The sequence below is a fragment of the Anser anser genome (assembly GCF_964211835.1).
Source record: "Anser anser genome assembly, chromosome: 3".
NCBI lineage: Eukaryota > Metazoa > Chordata > Aves > Anseriformes > Anatidae > Anser > Anser anser.
This window is the reverse complement of record NC_139722.1, coordinates 6,250,795-6,268,793: the sequence shown is the minus strand read 5'-3', so window position 1 is coordinate 6,268,793 and position 17,999 is coordinate 6,250,795. Positions and strand designations below refer to the sequence as shown.

Genomic DNA, 17,999 nt, shown 5'->3' with positions numbered 1-17,999 from the left:
GCAGGATAAAGGACTCTTAATAAAAGGGGTTTTGTTCTGGTTGATTCCCCCATCTTCTAAGACTTCCAAGTCTTGATCACAGATATTAAAATGCTAGGACTTCACGTGGCCCTCGCCGGATGGCAGCCTCAGGTCTGAGGAAGCACAAACGTTAGACTCCATAATAACTGCTCCTTTTTGGTCTTAACGTTTATGAATGTTTGCTTGTGTGCATGAAAAGACCCGTGCAGGTATCAGAATTGATTCAAGGTCTTCAGTTTAATTTGATGATGTGACGCTAGTCTGTGTGCCCATAGCTTACAGAGAAAACACAGGGAGTCTGATCCTCCAGGGGTGCTAATGTACCTTGAATTTCTGCTGATTTCCAGATCCAGAGATTTGGTACCTCTCAGACCTCTCTCACACTGTTAAAATATCCTTATTTGTGTCGCGTGCTTTTGAACACGCTGTTCTATAGCGAAACATTTTTAAGCCTGAAATTTATCTTTAGGACAGGTCACTGTTTTCTCCTATCTAATCATTTTTTTCCTGCTGCTACGCTGACTCTGAAGGACTAGGTCTATATCTGCTCTAAGTATCTAAATGACAAAACAGGCAGAAAAACGTACTATACAATGCAAAACGACCCCACAGTGCTGATTTGAATGTAGCCCTCAGTTCCAGCAGGCCTGGCTGTGTCTGCTGACTCTGTTGTCATTGTGCACAGTGTTTGCTTTTGTACAGATGAGATCAGTTGTCTGGTATTCTCAGCCTTCTGCCCTTTTCAGCCTCGTTTCAAAAAGCGCTATGCTATCACCGTCTTGCTCAACTTTTATGAGAAGTTTAATAGCCGGTGGGTTCTCAATTTGAAAACTCCTTCCCTCAAATATTTTCCAGAGGTCAGCACTTTCAGACCGATGCTTTCCGTAACTTCTTTTCGCAGAGCCCTCATTCATCCGTGGACAGCCACCGCCAAGGCTGAGACCTGCTGGTTAAACAGTCATCCTCAAGTTCCAGATCGTGTTTTAACAGACTGATGTGACACAACACCAAGCTAATCTTCAGTATTGTTTCTTTTTCATTTGCAGGAGAAATTTGAAGGCTTGTTCCGTGCCTACGATGACTGTGTGACATTCCAGCTGTTTAAGAGCTTCAGACGCGTGCGGATAAATTTTAGTAGTCCCAAATCAGCCGCTCGTGCCAGGATAGAGCTGCATGAAACACAGTTCAGAGGGAAGAAGTTAAAGCTGTATTTCGCACAGGTAATGAAATCTCCTATCTACTTCTGTGTTAGTGCATAGCTTTTACAGAAATATTGTACAATAAAGCTGAATAAAAGCAATAAAAGTTTCTCCCTTGCCCAATATTTGTGCTAAAAGATTACTCAAACATCCTTATGTTGCGTGAGCTGTACTTGCCCTGCGGGTCTACAGTTAATTTAAAGGACCACTTGGGACCCAGGTTGCTTATTCAACACACAAGTTACATAGCTTAGAACTGATTTACAACATCTGGTATTTTCTGTGGGTAACGTTCTAGCCATAAAAGAAAAAAAAAAAAAAAGGCAGTAAAGTATGTAAGGTCATAAAAGAAGTAGGGCTGAATTATCTGGCTGCAGCCCTGAGCCACAGTTAGGCTTTCTCCAGCCTTTTTTTCCCTAACAAAATAAATGCGTGAATTTGCTAAAAAAGGAACTCGTTAATTTCAAGTAAAAGGGAGAAGATAGGGGGGAGAAGAATGCCCCCGGCTTGGGGGAGATAAGTGATTATATCCATCTGTTGGAAGTGGAAGATGAAGATTCGATTCTTCTTGACCAAGGGAGAGAGAATTCAGATCTCCCAGAATCAGAAAGATGAGGGAGCTTGAGAGCCCTGACCACCACCTCTTCTAATCGTATTTTAATAAATAGCCGTGGTCAGTGTGGCTTGTGGGATACTCCCCAGTGCCCGTAAGTAATAGGAGTGTGCTTTGAGCTGCCAGATCAGTCCTTTAGAGGCCTTAGGCTAAGGGCAGGCTCATTTGAAGATCTTAATTAAGCTAAGAGGCTGTTAAATTTTGAATCTCTACATCTGGGGCAGGACAGGAGCTGCTCTGAGCCTAGGCAGAAGCAGAACCTTCTCAGGAAGACGGGAAACTGCAGCAGTGAAAACCCCAATATGCTTAACGGGCTAGATGGTTCAGAAGATTTTACAGCTGGATTTAGGTGCTGAAAATCTACCTCAGTCCCATTTTAAAGGCCTTTAACTCCTAGATCTGGCTCAGATTCTTTTCTGAAAGGTTTCAAAACCTGCTGGTAAGCAGACTGGAGAGTCATTTCACTCCACCTGAACAATCAAGAGATTAATAGGAAATTTGAGATAAGCCAGGAAAAAGAACAACTTGCATAACAATGACTACGCTCCATAGCCAAGCTGCTTTCCTGCAAAACTGTTCAGGTATCTGCACCATGTTCTCCAGTGCATGCAGTCTTAAAAGAGCTTATTAGCAGTGTCCAGGGAATGAATATGTGGAAGCAGCACAGTGTCTGGAGCATTGTGTGTGTGTGTATGGCCCCGAGCCAGACTGAATCAGCACTTCCAGAACTAGAAATTCTGGGGAACATGAAGTGGAGAGACCTAAACCAGGTTTTTGCAGAATCCATTCAGAAATAGCAGAGTGTTTATCTTGAACTTGCTTTCATGTGAATGCAGTTTGTTGCTTCTGGGCCCAAGTTGGTTTTAAACTTGCTCAGGTATGCCTGTAGCTGTGCCATAATTCGTTTACGCTGAGGCTTCTTTAATAGACAAAAAAAAAAAAAGAGCAAGAATTAAACTAGGTAAGTAAGATAGAAATAAAATGAGTATAATTAGTTGCAAACGACTAAGGAACAGTATAGATTCCTTTATCACATCAACTAAAGAAACCAAATATTCAGAAAAGTTTCTGAAATTTCTGCCATGGTGCAAGAATTACTGGTTTCTAATCTAATGGCTGCTCTTGTTTAGGACTGTAAGCAAGTAGGTCACAATATCTTGTTAGCCTCAGAAGTCTCTTAATGTGCAACTGTGGGTACCAAAGCTTTGCTCTTATTCTCAGAGAACATACACAACAGGCACAAACATTGTAGCTTTGCTCATGTAACAGCCCCCCACAGCGTATTTACTGTAGAGGAACCATCTGCAAGGTTGAGGGGAAATTCATCTGCAGGCCTTGTCTGCTGAGACTGATGCTGAAACCCCGCCTGGGTGGCATTTGGTATTAGAAGTGCATGATTTGAGCAATCATTCCATTTCCCCATCCTAAACTAAACAGTGTATTTGTTATGCTTTAAAGATTCAGACCTCTGAGACAGATGGAGACAAGCTTCACTTGGCTCCGCCACAGCCTGCAAAACAGTTTCTCATCTCGCCTCCAGCCTCCCCACCTGTAGGGTGGCAGCCAATAGATGATGCAACACCTGTCATCAACTACGACCTCCTTTACGCAGTTTCTAAGCTAGGACCAGGTAAGCCTGTGGTCCTTGTGTGAAAAAATGTTGGACAAAACCAAATGAGAAATAGCAGCGTGGAGGATAACTCGAGGAAGTTGGGGTAAAGCCTGTAAACTGGATTACAGCTTTGGGTTTAAGTTGATGCAGACCAACTGGTTCTTTGCTTGAAAATGAGCTTTACTTTAGGTACCTGCATAATTATATCTTATCTGCAGCTTGTAAGTGTTGTTTGAATAGCAGATCAAAGCTTGCTTGCACAATTTATTCTTGTGCTTCTGTTTCGCTGAGACAACTGATGGTTTGTGTAGGGACTGGACAAATGCTTGTCCACGAGTAGAGTATTTGCTTTAAATCACACCTGCTCCGTACGGCGTTTCACGATGCGGAATACTTCATCGAGTGTTTAAGCATCACTGCATCACCAACAGAGTGGAGAATCTCTCATGTTAACAAGTCTGTTGAGAGAGAGGACTGCCACTCCCCAGCCCCAGCAGGATTGCTCTGTTGGGACTGCGCATTTTCTGTTGAGAGTGGTGTGCAGAAGACACGGGATAAGTTGTAGCATCTATCAAAGAATGGATATAAATGGATAATGCAGAGAGACTTTGTTCTGTCTTCAGCTTATGCTAGGAACTGAAGCTAGCTGGGATTTCTGAGACAGTGCTTTCCCTTAGAAAATGCTTATCTGATGAAACCAGCGCTTTTCGTAGGAGAGGATTACTTTTGATTTAGTTGTCATCTTTACAAAAAGTTTTCATTGAATGCTGTTAAAGCATCCCTTTTAAAATGTTCAAAATGGAAAATGTCCCAGTTCCAGGGCCAAGTTAGAAAACAGTCTAATCTACATTTGTAACCTGTAAGGAAAAAATGGCATGTTAAATTGCCTTCATACTGAAATAAACACTTTAGATCCCACCTAATAACAATTGTGGGGGTCAGCTCATGAAAAATAGAGTTTATTTTTGAAATTCTTGTGGGATATGAGAATTATTTTCTCCCCAGCTGTAGTGAAGATGCTGCGTTCATGTTTTGAGAGTCCTGCTGGTTGCAGACATCTCATCATTTGGGCATTTGTGTGACTGCAACCACCAACAGAATGCGTGGGGTGCAGGAAGATGCTTCCTGATTCGGGAGGTTTGAAGGATCTTCTTGCATCTTTTCCTGATGGGATCTCTCACAGGGGCAGAATAGGAGATTCCTGGATTTTATTTATTCCCCTTCAGCAGGAAAGCCCGTAGGTAAGGGCTGTCAGGTCCAACTCTGTACTATATTGCAGATTATTACTTCCAGAATTGATGCTTTGCTTCTAAACTGCTGAATAAAAGGAAAACAAAAAACTCCTTTTTTTCCTTTGATGCAGCAGTGTTATAAATGGAAACATGTAAACGAATTCCCTAGCTAGCTGGGTAATAAATCAATTGCTGTTCTAGAGCAGTGGAATGTGAAATATCACTCATTGTTCCACACCCTGGGACAGCTTTGCGTGAAGGTCATATTCGCCCTTATTTAAGGAGCCTGCAGGGAGCGATATGAAAAGTCATTGTGTGCTCTCTTCTTTCTATTTTTAGCACTTGTTAGAGAGATCAATTTTAGTTAACTGCAGCGGCGGTTTTAAAATAGTGTTGCAGTTCTCAGTTGTGCATTTGCTATGTTTAGAATTTCATTGAGAAACAAACGCCGCCGAAACTCATTTCTCTGTATCGCAGCAGTAAAACATGCTGCTAGACATCAGCTAACACCGTTAACCTTAGGTAAGTTCATTTTTTTTCATTCAAACAACACAATGAAAAATGTAACTGTGGCTTAACTATCCAAAAAAAATTGCTCATTGGCACAGCTGTGTGCATAAGTCACAACGTTAGAGCCTGAGTATTGTGTCTGTAATTTGTGAGGAATTTTTAAAACACACTGATTGGGTGAAATTAATATCCGAGGACCGGCGAAACGCAGTTAAGCATGTAAGCAGTGAACAGATTTTTATGTGCCCTCAGCACAAGGTGACTTTTACTCACCTGCATGGCTGGGAAGACACAAGACACACTGCTTGGACACGGAGCCATACATCCTTACCTATTCCACGAATACAGGTCATCCCCTTCCACGGTGCCTGGCCATAATCACCGTAGCCACACAACAGGAGACTCGACCTATCCCTCGGTACAAGCCTGGGAAATCCACTCCAGAGTAAAACGACCAGGCAAGCAGTTAGTTAACAGGTTTGCGGTGTGCTGTTCTTTTCCTAGCTCTGTTTTTTTGCAGGTGTTTCTTTGCAGCCTCGTGGCTGCACCAAGGACTGTCTAGCACCTCCAAGGTCTAGTGGCAAGGATTTATTTTTCCTGTGCACCAAGGAAGCTGGATTTTGGTCCTCCTGCGTTAAACTGAGTTCAGTGAGGGTGCATTTAGGGAGGATCTTGGGGGCTTAGGGAGGACCTTGGCATGTTTCTTTACTTTCTGGTTGATTGGTGTAGATTTTCACTCTCTGCATGTGTGGAGACTGAGCTTCGAGCGAGATACGAGCGGAACGAGCGGCTCGGTCACTGAGCCAGGAACTTCTGCCTGCTTCTGACCGCTAGCCTGCCATTTCTTCAGTACGTTGCAAACAGAAGTGTGATCATTAATCTTCCCAATGAAAAACACGTCCGCTGTTGCGAGAACTTCCAGTAGGTGAACAGTGATGAAGATGCAGAGCGATGGCACTGACCTGGGGTGGCAGATTGACCATTCGCCCGTCAGGCCCAGGCTGTGTCTGTGCCTGGCCTGCCTTTGACCTGGCTCTTCCCTGCACTTGCCACCCACCAATTTGTTGTCTGATCTAGGCCCTCGTGTGTTTTATGCATTTTACAAGGTCTGAGCTGCTTCCCACTGAAGAACACAGGAAATAATTTTATAGGAGAAATATTTGCAAGAGGGGAAACAGCTCTGCAGGTCTGTGCATACTGCAGAGAAAGAGCAGCTGGGTTTGCTCTGCCGTGTAGTGGTGTGGTGCTTTACAAACCACCTTCCTGGCACCAAGGGAATCCTGTCCTCTGTGGTACAAAAGGGGGGTGGAATCCTACCCCCCTCCCTACCCACTTCCAACATGCATATTTCTTCTTTCCTTCCCCAGTGCTGCTTTTTGGTCTCTTTCAAGCCTGGTACCCCAAATTCTCCACAACCTCAGTTCCTCCCTGTAGCTCGCCTTCACAGCCTCAAACCCTGTTTGAAGAACACTGCAGGCCAGCAGCCCTTACAGACAGGCTGCTACCAGGCTTGTTTCTCTCCACGTTTCCCAGTCCTCCACCTTTGCACCTCCTAAATGCCCTCAAGCTACCCTCCAGGTGATGTAAAGTACGTTTCACACTCTGAAAGCATCATTCCGGGTGTGTTCTGAAGTGCTACAGACAATGGCTTCTGCCCTGCTCACCTGTGCACAGGGAAGGGGAAAATGGGGAGGAAACCCTGCCCAGCAAATGCCACACACGGGGATTTCAGCCACGTCAGGAACTGCAGGTTTTCTGTACCCAGGTGTTTTCCAACTCTCATGTTTCTTCTCACTGATTCAGAATAAATACTGAATACTTCCTACAACTTCCAGCAAGGATTAAAAGGAGGCGGAGGGACAAGCAGATGGGTGATGGATAAAATTTTCCATCACTGTCCTTCCTCTCCCCTCCGTTTGGTGGCTCTTGCTGTCCTTCCGTCCCCTTGCCAGGGGCAGTGTACACGAGAGCCGCTGCATGGAAAGTGCTCCCTCCGCCAGGAGAGGGATGTTCTTCTCTAACGTCAGTAACAGAGACTGGGAGAGCAACTCCTCCACCTTGGGTACAGCAGGTCCATGCAGGAGAAATGCCATGGGATGCGTTATTCCATCCCGTCTGGGATAAACATGCACCCAGGCCAAGCACCACCCGCTGTCTGCACCATATTATTTGTAAAGCACTTGGATGGAGGGACTACAAAAGGAGTGTGTTTTTGTGCTGCTAATGACAGACTTAACCTGGGGTGGGCAGCTCTCAACCCATTAACCTCTGATCATGAGTCGGAATCAGGGATGAGTTAGCTGCACAATATCATTACCTGTCCTTCATTATTAATTAAGCGTATGAACGTTGTCTTTGCTGGACAAAAGAGCCTCATTAGACACAAGATGCACCAGCAATGAAAGGTCATAGTAGTGATACACAAAGGGATAGGAAATCGCACGCCATTACTTTTAATTCTGAAATATCATCAGTTGCTTTTGTGCTGTTCTTGTGGTCATCCTTCGTGCATCACCTGAGGCTGCGGGTTTGCTTGTGGTTCACGTGGTCACAGAAGGTCGTGCCAAGTGACACGAAAGCAGGCAGACTCATTGTCAAAGGGAGAAACTTCCAATTCCTCTTTTTTTCTTACGCCAGACAAATAAGCAGAGGAGCATCACTGCTATTTTCAAGGGTTTTTAAGGAATATTTTCGGGCACCTTCATATGATAGATGTGCCACAGCTTAATTCTTCCCTGCGTTGCATCCTGAAGGCAGAGTTTAGATGTTAGAGCATATTTGGTAAATTCAGTGATATTTTTCTGAATAAATTTACACGAGTTTCCATTATTATCTCAGCCTCACAAATATTTGAACAACTTATTAAGGGGTAGAGGTGGCTGAAATACTGCAGGAGGAGCAAGAGGCCTCTTCCCCAGGAGTCCTTTGAGGATTCCTCCAGGCAAGTATGAGGAGCAGGAGTGGTGAGGCAAGGTAGGGCCTGAGAAAGCGAAGGATGCATAACAAACAGCATCGGAGAGACAGCTGGACGAGAGCATCAGGCAGAAGCTGGTGAGTCCTGACCATCTTGCTTAACCCAACTTGCTACCCTTAGCTTGGGACAGCCCTATAACTCTGAGGGAAGGCGTAATCCGGCTGTATCTGTTGGATTTTTATTTTGCCTGTATTACCTTAGTATTTTCGTACAAACGATACATTTAGGAACAAGGTGCAGCTGTATAGAAGTCCCCTGTTTACTCTTGTCCTGCTCCCAGCTCAGCCGTAAAAAGGTTTTCTGCATCTAGAGCCACAGTTCTGCAGGCATGAATAATTGTGAGTACAGAATCGAGTCTGCAGCTCATTTAGGCTCAGAAATAACCGTATGCCTTAAAACCGCAATTTAGGAGTGCCTCACATTTTGATTTGCAAAGTGACATTAATTGCTGTTGCAGCCGCTTGTGCCAGAGGCATCCGAATATCTTCCCCTGCGCCTGCGCTTATTCCCGCTGTTCTTTTGCAGCGGCAAGGCTCCTTGTGGGGAGGGTTTGAGCGGTAAAAGGACCTGGCATTTGACCTGGGATCGTTCCCTTTTAAGAGGGCAGTGAATCTGATTTTCCTCCGTGGCGCCGGCGCACGAGGAGAGGGCCTGGCTTTGTGTGTGTGCAGCGCTGCAGAGCCGCTGGGAGCTGACAGTGACCAATGGAGCCTTCGGAGCCCGGCTGGCAGCATTGACGTCAGCCCATAGCTGAGAAATTAGCCGAAGCCCGCGGGGAAAATAGGCAAAGAAAAACCACATAATTTCTCATCGCAGCACAACCAAGCCATTTCTCTTTTTATATTTTCAGCCTATCAGCGAGACCTGCAATGCTTTGCTCAATTTGGATTCAGAGGAAAGGTTGCCAAAAATAGAGCAGTTAAATGTCAACATTAATGGTATCACAGCAGTAAAATATTTCGCACAGCAAGATGCCTGACTTACAGCTATTATTCAGTAGCTGCCTTCTATATTTTAAGCAAAAATGCAACGTGTTCTCTCGTCCTCTAGTCCCAAGCCAGCCAGTCTTATTTGGACCGAGAATTTTTCAGCATAAATAGCGTGTGATGACAGTCTGCGTGTGCTAATGCGGACCTGCAGCACCTTACTGGCATGCGTTGCTCTGCCACAAAGCCGGGGATAAATACAAGTCCAAATTAATAACACGAGCAAACTGCAAGTGCTTTGAGGTAGGGAGTGCCATCTCACTTTCATTGTACAGCACCTAGTACTCTCAGTTCCTGCCTGCGATGCAGGTACTGGGAGCTGCTGTACCACAAGTACAGGTCAGCTAGATATATCGGGACCTTCCTCTGCCTGCAAAATAATCTGCCTTCCTCATCACAGACTATTTTGCAGGCAATATGCAGTGGCTTTAGAGCAGCCTTATGAAAAAAAAAACAAGCTGCCAGGTATATATGCGGTCATTGTCAGCCTATCTGAACTTGAAGCCAGCTTGTGGGGCTGGGAGACGAGAGAGATGACAAATAGTCCAATTTATAACCGCGCATTACCTGGAGTGGTTTCTAGTTGTCAGTGTCTGTCCCTTCTGAAAGAGCAGTTCATCCTGTCAGAAATGTTAGGACTTTTTTTTTCCTTTCCAGTCTTAATTCCTTGTAATTTAATAACCAGTACCACTCACATGCTGTGTACAGTCCGACACGTGTAGTGCCAGCTGACTGAATGCTGGCTTGAAAGTCCCGTGTCTGATCCTCGTTTTCCTTTGTGTATTTATTCAGGTAACCTCGTTGCATCTGTTTCCATTTAAGACATACTCATCTTCCTCCTTGGAGTGCTGGGTGGGACTTCAAGAAGGAACGTAGACAGTTTGAAAATCTAATGTACCGTTTAAGCATTTAGCCTGCAAATGAGCATTTACAGAGAGTACTCTGATCTTATCTATAGAGACAGAATTTGTTAGAGCCCCAGGTAAGGAGCCTTGAATCTCTAAATCCATCTGGTATCTGTATATATATTTATTTGTGGAGATCCCTTTATAGACAGCTACATTGGACCAAGTTTTGATGTTTCAGTCTGGAGCTGACAAGCTGCAGAATCCAGTGGACCTTCAGGTGTTACTTGAGCAATTCTAGACCGAAAGAGAAAAAAGTAGCCCCACCCCAGCAGGTCTGACATACGGCTTCGGACCAGATACATCTGAGGTTCAGTTCTAGTCCCTCTTCTTACCCATGAACTTCAGCTTTCTCTCTTCTCTTCATGCATTTATTTCTAGCGCCATTGGCCATTACTACTGGTGCAAAACACCACTGTAAACACCAGTGGTTTTTCACTTCTAATTGGTTTTCACTGGGCTCCTTTTTGCTCCATGAGTCCCAGCCTGTTGCTAGCTTTTATTATTTCAGACCAACAGCCAGTGCTTGGGGGCAGGATCCCCAGAATCTGCTGTGACAGTAGGTACGATGTAGCAGGTGTAATCTAGCCATGCCTGCCCTCACCTACGGGTAGGAGCAGCACACGAACATCTGCCCTACGTGGTGGTAGGAATCTGAAAGTGCCACGATCTGTGCTGCTGCTCAAACTGTTGGCCTTTGATCTGTTTTTCCTCTGCTTCCAGGAGAGAAATACGAGCTGCACGCAGGAACGGAATCCACTCCCAGTGTGGTAGTGCACGTCTGCGACAGCGACATGGAGGAAGACGAGGACCCAAAGAATTCTCCAAAGCCAAAAATCATTCAAACTCGGCGCCCTGGTCTGCCACCTCCTGTATCTAACTGAGCCTCTCCAGCAGAAGCAGCACTTCTCTCCTCCAGCACAGCTCTTGTGGTTTTTCGTTTGCTTTATTATTATTGTTTTTTTTTTTTTTTGAAAGGCAGCCATCGCCTTTTGAGTACCAGGACATTAAGCTCATGGAAATCCCTTCTCAGTAATCAAGCCTATGTAACAAAAGGGCTAGGAAAAAAAAGAGATCTTTGTAATATGTAACCATATCACACACCAACTAATAGGTTTTCTGGAAAGGACAAAACAAGGCTGAAGCAGGGAGGGGTTCAGTCTGAGGATTTTCCACAGCTATAATTTGCATGCTGAAACGCCACCACCAGAGAGATCGGTCGCGGCGGGTGATTAGGCTGGTATCAGGCTTGATATTGAAACTCCCACAATACTTGCTGCTGCCCTTCATCAAGGAGCCTGCTTCTCTGCCCTCAGTTCCCCAGCAGACCTCAGTTTTTTTTTTCCCCTTTTTTCTTTTTTTTTTTAAGGGGAGTGAATTGTTTTTAATCTAGCAGTTTGGTGGCCTTTCAACCCCCTGGATTTTTTTTTTTTTAAGGAATATTATCCTTGCAACCTTTTTAGAAACAGAAAAATGCCCTCTTCCACCAACAGCTGTAGAGTGAACCGGTCCTTAATGGTGGTAGGGATGTGACACAGAGCTCTCTGGGCTGAGGGGAGAGGCAGCAGCTTGCTGAAGGGTTTGGTGTCTTTCAGCCTTTCTCTCTAAGGAGGAGGGAGACAGAATATCAGTAAGGATTGTCATTTTATCTTCCGTAAAGGTCTGAGTGGTACTTCTCTCTGAGTTTAAGGAAGAAAGAGAACCTGTCTGCTCATTTAAGATGGGATTCATTGCTCTCTGTCATAGCTGTAAGTTCCAGTAATGATTAAGGCTGAATGCTTTCCTAGTGGTGTGTTGAATAGCCCTGAAACGTAGTAATTACTTGTACATCCCTAATAATCAGTCCTTTCCCCTCCCCGTTTCCTGTGCTTTAAAGCCCTTCTTGAGCTGTATGCAGTTTGGGTTTGTGGAGGTGAGGAGAGGTTAGTTGGTGTTCTTTTGTTTTTCTTTTTCTTTTCTTTTCTTTCCTTTTTTTTTTTTTTTTTTTAGGCCAAAGAAAACAGGACCATAATTACACACTTGAAATTAGACTGCATGCAATCGAGTCCCCTTTTTTCACTCTGTCCTGCATGTTTCTTTCACTTGCAATGTATACTGGGTTACAGAAATTGTTCTGTGTTTTCATCATGGCCAACGGCAGACAGATACTGGATTCCCTGTCTGGTAGACCTTCCATGATGATTTTTTTTCATGTGTATTTGTCATTTTGAGAACATATTTTCTAGACATTTGAGCTCAGATTTTGCATATACTTAAGCATGCGCTTAATTTATGCACATGAGTAGTTCCACTGAAATTAATACTGCAGAAAATTGAGCATATGTGTAAGATACAGTGGGATTTTTAAGCTAATTAGCTGCAGCTGTACTCCCGAAAGTGACTATAAAATGGCACAGTGAGATTCCAAGGTTTAAAGTCTTTTACAAGTTAAAATAAGCATATAAATCTTGGAAGCTCGCTCTAGGATTGGAAAAGTCAGCTTAGGCTCCGTAATCAAGATTTTTCTCATAAAACCTAACGATCAGGGTCCCGAGGGAGGGTTCCTTTCCCTCCTTAGTGAGGCTACAAGCTGCGGAAAGGTCAAGTCACCCTTGTCGTGGTATTTATTGGCTCTGCAGTACTTCCAAGAAGAAAAGTGTGTTGCTTTATTGGTGGCGACGGGAGATGCCATTCTCGATCTTGCATGGGGAGGACATTTTGAGAAGTAAGGACTTTCCATTCTCATATAGTTTATTCTCTGACCACCACAGCCCCCTGAAATATTCCTGTTGAAGTTAGTGCTTTACTTAGCGTGTATCTATAACGTGATAACTGTTACTACTTTATGGACATCGTCGTGTGTGTGTTACACTAATAGAAGCACGTTAAATACAGCAGAGGCTGAACCAAAACGGGGCTTTAGTATCTCCATGATATCTGAGTAAAGTTGTCTTCAAGTATCTCCTTAGAGGTGTCACTTGGATTATTTTTCAGTGCTGCACTTAGAATTGATTTAAATAAATCATCTGTTACTGATTGTCCTAGGACTCGAATTTGATGTTCCTATCGAAGATACCTTCAGAGGCCACCTGCGGTATTTCAGGAGTAACACCACTGTCTGGTTTGAGAACATACAGAACGCTGAACTCCATTGGTTTTAGACTAATGCAAACAGAGTAAGATCTAAATGCTTAAGATTTTTTTGTTGATACATGCTGTATGAAAGAAATTCTTGGCCACATCCTCAACTGATGTCAGTGACCAGAGATCTTCTCCAAAGTCGATACTTTAGATTTTTTACATGTAAAAATGTCAGGGCTGAATCTAGTCCTTATATCCATGTACTCAAACTTTGGAGAGATTTGGTTCTGAACTGTGGAATTTGGCCTCCAATGATGTAAAACTACACTGCAAATAAAGCACTGGGTCTTAAATGTTCTTTCCCAAAAGTGCATTTACAGACAGGTTTAAAAACAGGTCTGATTCAATGACTACTCTTCATAAACTATGTAGCACTACCCAGGAGGGAGCAGAACACAGCTTTATTGATTAAAGCACAGGAACAGAAATGCAGTTACAAGCCTGAAAATGCAGAAGCCTGTTGTAATAATGATAAATGTTTATATCTCACCGTTATACGGTTAAACATGGTCATCACAGATTATTCCACAGTACCTAAAAAAATTATGGCCCTATCCTAAAAGTAACAGCATTTGTGACTCTCTTAAGAGCACCTGGTATTTTGCTAACAGCTGTTTCTTGTCTGGTACGAAAGGCTTCCTTCAGAAAAATGCTGACCATCTGGGAAAACAAATGTCCTATTTAATTCAGTAATTCACAGACACAGCCCCCGCTTCGGGGGGAATCTTCTCCTGTGTAGCATCCACCAGCTCTGTCCCTGTGACTTGCACTTTTCCTAGGGTGTCCACAGAGCTGAAGTACTCTCCTGTAGCAATATAAATGGGAGTGAAATCTGTGTTACATTGCAGCCTGTGGTGCACGGTGACATAGCTGACATCTCTTTAATTTCCCTTCCCGAGCCTGGGCAGCGATGTGCTGGGGCCCTCTGCTGGGTGGCTGCTGCTGCTGGCTGGAAATGAAAGCAGGAATTACCAATGACTTCCTCAGTACAGCTAACAGCACGGAAACATTTAAAATGCACGGAGAAAGGGCGTGTTGGAATCTGCTTTTTCATTTTCAGATCAGAAGGATACGGAATTTCTGTGGCCTTGATTTTTGGACGTAAGCTAATACAACACCCCCTTCCGAGCCCAGCTGTACGACTCACCTACACTTTGTTTTCATCAAGAAAACACGGCAAGAGCATCCCTTCCTCAGCCTTAGCAAGAGTACAGGCGTATTTACTGTAACATCCTTTATATTCTAAAAATGTGCCCAATAGATAAATTGCAGTCCATTTCTTTAACAGTTATTGGCTCTAAATTGTCTTGGGGGGGGTGAAGAGGTTGTTTTTATTTTGCTCTTTTTCCCCCCACACTCAGCAGCAGCGAAAAAGCTTTCTGCAAAAAGACTGTTCTTTGTACAGAGTAAGTGACAGCCGTCCTGCAAGACGCGAGTACAGTGGTACGTCCGAGCACTGTGACAAATCACGTTAGCTTTTCCATTACGGTGTACATACTATCGAAGTATTCTATTTAGTCGTGTTTTATAGGAGTGTTCAAAAGCTATTGGCTAATTAACCACTTTTACACTTGTATAATTCAGAGCTTAGTTTAAAAAATAAATATGGCAACAATATTTTCGTGTTCTGTTTGTGCTGGCATTTTGAAAAGCAGCATTTAAAAGACGTAAACCACGATAAACTGACTAGGGCGATACATGCCACTGCCCTCTTAATTGGTAGAACTGAAATGGCTGAAATGTTTGACAGAGGTCAAACTCCGTTTCAGTTGAAATTAAAAAATTAGGGGGCAAAATAGCCCTGTGATTGGCAGGGTCTGCCAATTCCATTTTAAACTGCTGCAGTTTCACTGAGTCGTGTGAACTTGCACTGGTTCGCTGTGGATTTGGCTGGGTGTATGCTAACAAAGAATACAGCATGGTCCCGGGTGAGAAAAGCACATCTCTGGCAGACAAAGGGGCTCTTTCTGTGCTAAAGAATGATAAATACAGTGGGCAGGAGTGTTTGACTAAGGAACATGGCATCCAACTAATGCCGAGGCCGTGGGAAAAGTTCTGTTAGCATTAATCATTATAAAAATTGGAAGTGACTCTTTATAGTGTCTTGTGTTAATTTGTAGTGGATCTTCCAAACGATTGGAAAGCAGGAGATGAGTTTGTTGAGTAACCCGCTCATGAAGTTCTTATATTTGATCTTATGACGACCCGCACTTAGAAAAAAAAAATAAAAAATCTGGGTGTCCAGCTGAAAAGACCCAGTTTCTCCAGGGATCATTATTCATGACTCTGAAAATTGGATTTCTTGAAGACGTCTCATTGGAAATGTAAGCCCTAAGCTCACTGATTCCTTTTGAAAAGACAGGCCTTAATATGTGTTTTGATTAGAACAAGTGTTAATAGTCATCTCTTTATGGAGTCCTTTAGAGATAAAAGGCACCATAGAAGGCCTGATTATTCTTCACGTTTGAGCAACAGATGAGTTTTCCCCAACCACTGTAAGGTTCTGTATCGGATGGGACTGAAATCTTGCATTGCCTACGTGCTGATCGTGGCTTCTCTGTCTTGCTTGGCACTGGATGCAACACCTGGAAATAAGTTTCAAGGCTTCACTTGTATGCAGTAGGGAGCTGCGTGGCCAAAGGATCTCAAACAGCTTCAAGGAAATTATGGCTGTATGCGTATGGCTTCGGTACGCACTTAATTTGTACCCACAAATAGGCAATATTTATTTCTACTGGGCATTTGGGCATGCAAGTGGTAATGTGCAACCTAATCCTGCGTGACACCGAATAATGGGAGCTGGAGGTATTTCTCCCAGCTGCAGCAGGGGCCTGGTGCTTGCATGGCTCATGCCTTGACTGCTTAACAGCTGCAGCTCTGTAGACTTCATTACTGGTAGCGTGGCTATTGCTGTTCCTTGTACAACAATTTATTTTACTTATTTTTTGTCCTAAAGTTAGAGTCAAAGCAAGAGAAGTGGTGAGTTCAGAATGTGTTGAAGGTCCGGACTCCACACTACAGCTCTGTAATGGGGTCTGTAGTTATCAGCTCACCTCCTGATGATCAGCCCAGCTTTTTCAAATGGATTCAGCAGCTCACAGGGGCTGAGTCCTTCATTATTTTACTGCCCAGCGATGAAATCTGTAGGTAGGACTACCAATAGACTTACTGAAACAGCTTGCTTGTAGGGAAGGCAGTATCTGTCGTGGATCTGGGGGACTGGAACCAGCTGTCTGTGGATGAGGGGAGACAAGTAAGCTATTACAGATACCCTGATCAGAGTGCTTTTAGATTGCCTCTTCTAAGCAATCTTTACTGAATTTAGTTTTGCTCCTTCAATGTGCACATTTTAACACTAAGCATTTAGCCACTTTTTGCTTTCTATCATTTATTAGTGTGAATTTAAGACCTCTGCAATTCCTCGATTCCCCTCTGCCCAAGAAATCACATTTAGTTCTGTTGTACCACAAAGCAAAACCAGGTATGAAGTCCTAGACAGACCCTCACACTCATCCTCGTGCAACTCTTCTTGAATAACTAGTTGTGTTAGAAAAAAGACCCAAACCAAACCAAACCAAGATGTGGCTTTTCTTGTTTTAGCACATCTGGGAGGAAGTTCAGCGGTTTTCATTATTCTGGGCTCCTCTTAAAAGGAAACTCTTTTTCTAAAGTGAGCTGTGCTCTATTTTTAAATACATTTAGACTGCTGCATTCCGGGGTAAAATTACAAGGGAGGAAGTGTTGTAAAAGCTCTTTCCCACATGCCTTTTGACATGTCAGGTGTACTTGGCTTGGAGGGGAGGGGAGCTTGCACTGTTGGAGGCAGAATAGCGGCAGCACTCCTCATGCAAAGGCAAGAGCCCCAAACTGTCTTCACTGCAGAGATGCTCGGAAAGCATTTAAAAAACAACAACAAACAAAAAAAAACCACCTTAATTCATCTCTTCCCCCTTTTGTCAACTTGTTAGTTGCTACACAGAGCTTCTGGGGCTGCGGTATGAGTCATCTGTGGATCCTTTTACTACAGGATTGGGCACTGGTGCAGTGGCTACAAATCCTAGAATCTGGGACATTTGTCGGTGAGATTCTTGCTAGAGTAAGGATGAAAAGTGCTGAGCAGCCTCAAAGTTAATGGAAAATGAAGGCATTCAGGACCTTAAGACAGAATTCAGGATTTAAATCCATGTATTGAGAGCTGTATTAAGAAGGGCCCATTGCTGTCCCTGAGCCAGGGGCTTCCTCGCTCACCTCAGTAAGAGTATCCACCAAGGATTAAACTTCTCTATTATCACACACCAGAACAGCAGCCTTGTTTTAATAAATCATTGTAACTGATCATTAATCTCGTACGAGAAAGTCGTGTCCGCATTAGTGTCAGAGAGATGTGTTCTCTTCACTGTTCGGTTAATGGAGGTGAATGTTCTGAATCCATTTTGGAGCAGTTTTTGTTCAGAAACTTTTGAAAGGAACGTCATCTGTAATGACGGATGGGTCCTTAAGTGTCGACTTGGCAACTTGTCCTACTGTGGGTAGCTGCAGAAATATTTCATGTATGTTGTTGTAGACTTAAAAACATTAATCATGTTCTCATTCAAGTGTCTGCATTTCTGACACAGATGTGACATATCTGTATATATTATAAATCAATACTATTTTTAACCACATATTTTGTACAAATATTCACATTAGCTCTGTACTTCAGTGAAAATCTATTATGGTATTAAACATTTTGGTGGAATTAGCAGACTCGTCTATGCTTTATTTTCATTTTGTAAGTATTAAGCGGATGATTTATTTCTTGCATCCAAGACAAGTACTACTATTTCC

At 43.5% G+C, this 17,999-nt stretch overlaps 1 protein-coding gene across 5 annotated transcripts in view; it reads left to right on the top strand.

Annotated features, from left to right (window-relative positions):
• Positions 1–17,913, top strand: part of RCAN2 (regulator of calcineurin 2) — an 81,899-nt gene extending 63,986 nt beyond the window's left edge. For all 5 annotated transcript variants that reach the window (XM_083831776.1, XM_083831778.1, XM_083831777.1 and 2 more), the window contains 3 exons: positions 1,068–1,241; positions 3,292–3,463; positions 10,776–17,913. In XM_083831776.1, the coding sequence (XP_083687902.1) occupies positions 1,068–1,241; positions 3,292–3,463; positions 10,776–10,936 (507 nt within the window). In that variant the 3' untranslated portion in view covers positions 10,937–17,913. The remainder of the gene's footprint in view (positions 1–1,067; positions 1,242–3,291; positions 3,464–10,775) is intronic.
• Positions 17,914–17,999: the final 86 nt, after the last annotated feature.